Genomic DNA, 2,500 nt, shown 5'->3' on the forward strand with positions numbered 1-2,500 from the left:
TTGCTACGGACACTCCAGGAGGGGTTCTCCGCCCACATTCACATGGCCCTCATCATCAAACCAGACACCTTCTGGCAGAAACACAAGACCAACCTGGGCAGCGCCAAACTCACCTTTGAGGTGTGTGTATATGTGGAGTGCCCCTGTGTATTGTTCCTAATTATAATTTATCCCCTTCTCTAATCTCTCTCTCTCTTTCCCCCTCCCCATCCCCTTCTCTTTTTCCCTCATCTCCCTCTCTCTTTCCCCCTCTCCCTCTCTCTTTCCCCCTCCCCATCCCCTTCTCTTTTTCCCTCATCTCCCTCTCTCTTTCCCCCTCTCCCTCTCTCTTTCCCCCTCCCCATCCCCTTCTCTTTTTCCCTCATCTCCCTCCCTCTTTCCCCTCTCACTCTCTTTCTCCCTCTTAATCTCTCTTTCCCCCTCTCCCTCTCTTTCCCCTCTCCCTCTTTCCCCCCCCCTCCCTCCCTATTTTCCTCTCTTTCCCCCTCTCACTCTCTCTTTCCCTCTCTCTCTTTCCTCCTCTCCCTCTCTCTTTCACCCTCTCTCTCTTTCCCCTCTCCCTCTCTTTTCCCCTCTCCCTCTCTCTTTCCCCCTCTCCCTCTCTCTGTTCCTCTCTTTCCCCCTCTCCCTCTCTTTCCCCCTCTCCCTCTCTATTTCCCCCTCTCCCTCTCTCTGTTCCTCTCTCCCTCGTTTCCCCCTCTCACTCTCTCTTTCTCACTCTCCCTTTCCCCCTCTCCCTCTCTCTTTGCCCCTCTCTCTTTCCCCCTCTCTATCTCTGTTCCTCTCTCCCTCTCTCTTTGCCCGTCTCTCTTTCCCCATCTCTCTTTCCCCCTCTCCCTCTCTACGTTCCTCTCTCCCTCTCCCTCTCTCTCTCTTTCCCTCTCTCCATCTCTTTCCCCCTCTCTATTTCCCCCTCTCCTTCCCTTTTTCCCCCTCTCCCTCTCTTTCCCCGTCTCCTTCTCTCTTTCCCCCTCTCTCTTTCCCCATCGCCCTCTCTCCCAACTCTCCCTCTCTTTCCCCCTCTCCCGCTCTCTTTCCTTTCTCCCTCTCTTTCCCCTCTCCCTCTCTCTTTCTTCTCTCCCTCTCTCTTTCCCCTCTCCCTCCAGACCAGTCTAGTGTCGGTGGAGGGCCTGTCCAAGCTGGTGGACCCGTCCCAGCTGACCTCTGACCTGGGCGGTTCTCTGGAGTATGACCATGTGGAGTGGACGGAGCTACGGCTGGGCCTGGAAGAGTTCTCAGGGGCTGCTGGGCAACTGTTGGCCCAGCTAGAGCAGCTGGAGGCTGGGCTGACCCGCGTAGGCGAGCCCCAGGGCGTGGATGAGGCCCGCAAGTAAGACAGATGCAGATGTGTGTGTGGCTGGTGCAATAAGCTATGTTTTTGTGTGTGTGTGTGTGTGTTCAAGCTGTGTGTGTGTGGTGTGTGTGTGTGTGTGTGTGTGTGTGTGTGTGTGTGTGTGTGTGTGTGTGTGTGTGTGTGTGTGTGTGTGTGTGTGTGTGTGTGTGTGTGTGTGTGTGTGTTTGACCAGGCTGCTAGAGGAGCATGGCCGACTACGTACCACCGTTGCCACGGCTCCCATCGATGCCATCGACCGTGAGGGGCGAAGCTTGCTCCAGCGCATGCGGCTTGGACCCGCCCACAACGGTGAAGCCCCTAGCGATGTGCCCAGCAGTAACCAAGGTTACGGAAGCTGGTTGTCGGGCGGGGCTGATTTCCAGAGTGTAGCTCCGAAGGTGGCCGCCCTGCTGGAGAGGCTGCAGACTGCCAGGACACACCTGCAGCAGAGCTGGACCGAACGGAAAGCACACCTAGACCAGACCTTACAGCTGCATCTATACGAACAGGACGCTGCCAAGGTGTGTGTTTGTGGGAGGGGAAAGAGTGTGTGTGTGTGTGTGTGTGTGTGCGCATGTTTACGCGCGCGCGTGTGTGTGTGTGTGTGTGTGTGTGTGTGTGTGTGTGTGTGTGTGTGTGTGTGTGTGTGTGTGTGTGTGTGTGTGTGTGTGTGTGTGTGTGTGTGTGTGTGTGTGTGTGTGTGTGTGTGTGTGTGTGTGTGTGTGTGTGTGTGTGTGTGTGTGTGTGTGTGTGTGTGTGTGTGTGTGTGTGTGTGGGAGTCAGAGGGAGAGAGAAGAAGTCTCCCTGTGGTGGTACAGTTTAGAGCCGCTGGTAGAGACCATCTGTTATCTGAATGAACAACAGTGGTGGAGACAGCAGGTCGATTGGCAGACAACCCTCCCTTTTTCTCCCTCCCCTTCTCTTTCTCTGTCCCTCCTGGTCTCCATTATTCTGTACATGTCTAAATAGATGAAGTGTGTGTGTGTGTGTGCGTGCCTGTGCGTGCGTGTGGATGTGTAACCCTCTGTGTGTGTGTGTGTGTGTTGTAGATGTCTGAGTGGATAGCCCACAGTAAGGATCTGTTCCTGCAGAGTCAGACAGAGGTTGGCCTCAACCACCAGCATGCCCTGGAACTCCAGACCCAGCACCAGCACTTCACCATCAACT

At 55.3% G+C, this 2,500-nt stretch overlaps 1 protein-coding gene across 1 annotated transcript in view; it reads left to right on the top strand.

Moving 5' to 3' along the window:
- LOC129859015 (kalirin-like) overlaps positions 1-2,500 on the top strand; it is a 19,168-nt gene that overhangs the window by 7,543 nt on the left and 9,125 nt on the right. The window contains exons 4-7 of the mRNA XM_055928316.1: positions 1-120; positions 1,107-1,330; positions 1,527-1,854; positions 2,383-2,500. The exon at positions 1-120 is cut by the window's left edge and continues 73 nt beyond it; the exon at positions 2,383-2,500 is cut by the window's right edge and continues 5 nt beyond it. Coding sequence (XP_055784291.1) covers positions 1-120; positions 1,107-1,330; positions 1,527-1,854; positions 2,383-2,500 — 790 coding nt within the window. The remainder of the gene's footprint in view (positions 121-1,106; positions 1,331-1,526; positions 1,855-2,382) is intronic.

This window comes from Salvelinus fontinalis, chromosome 7 (assembly GCF_029448725.1).
Source record: "Salvelinus fontinalis isolate EN_2023a chromosome 7, ASM2944872v1, whole genome shotgun sequence".
In the NCBI taxonomy this organism is placed as follows: Eukaryota; Metazoa; Chordata; class Actinopteri; order Salmoniformes; family Salmonidae; genus Salvelinus; species Salvelinus fontinalis.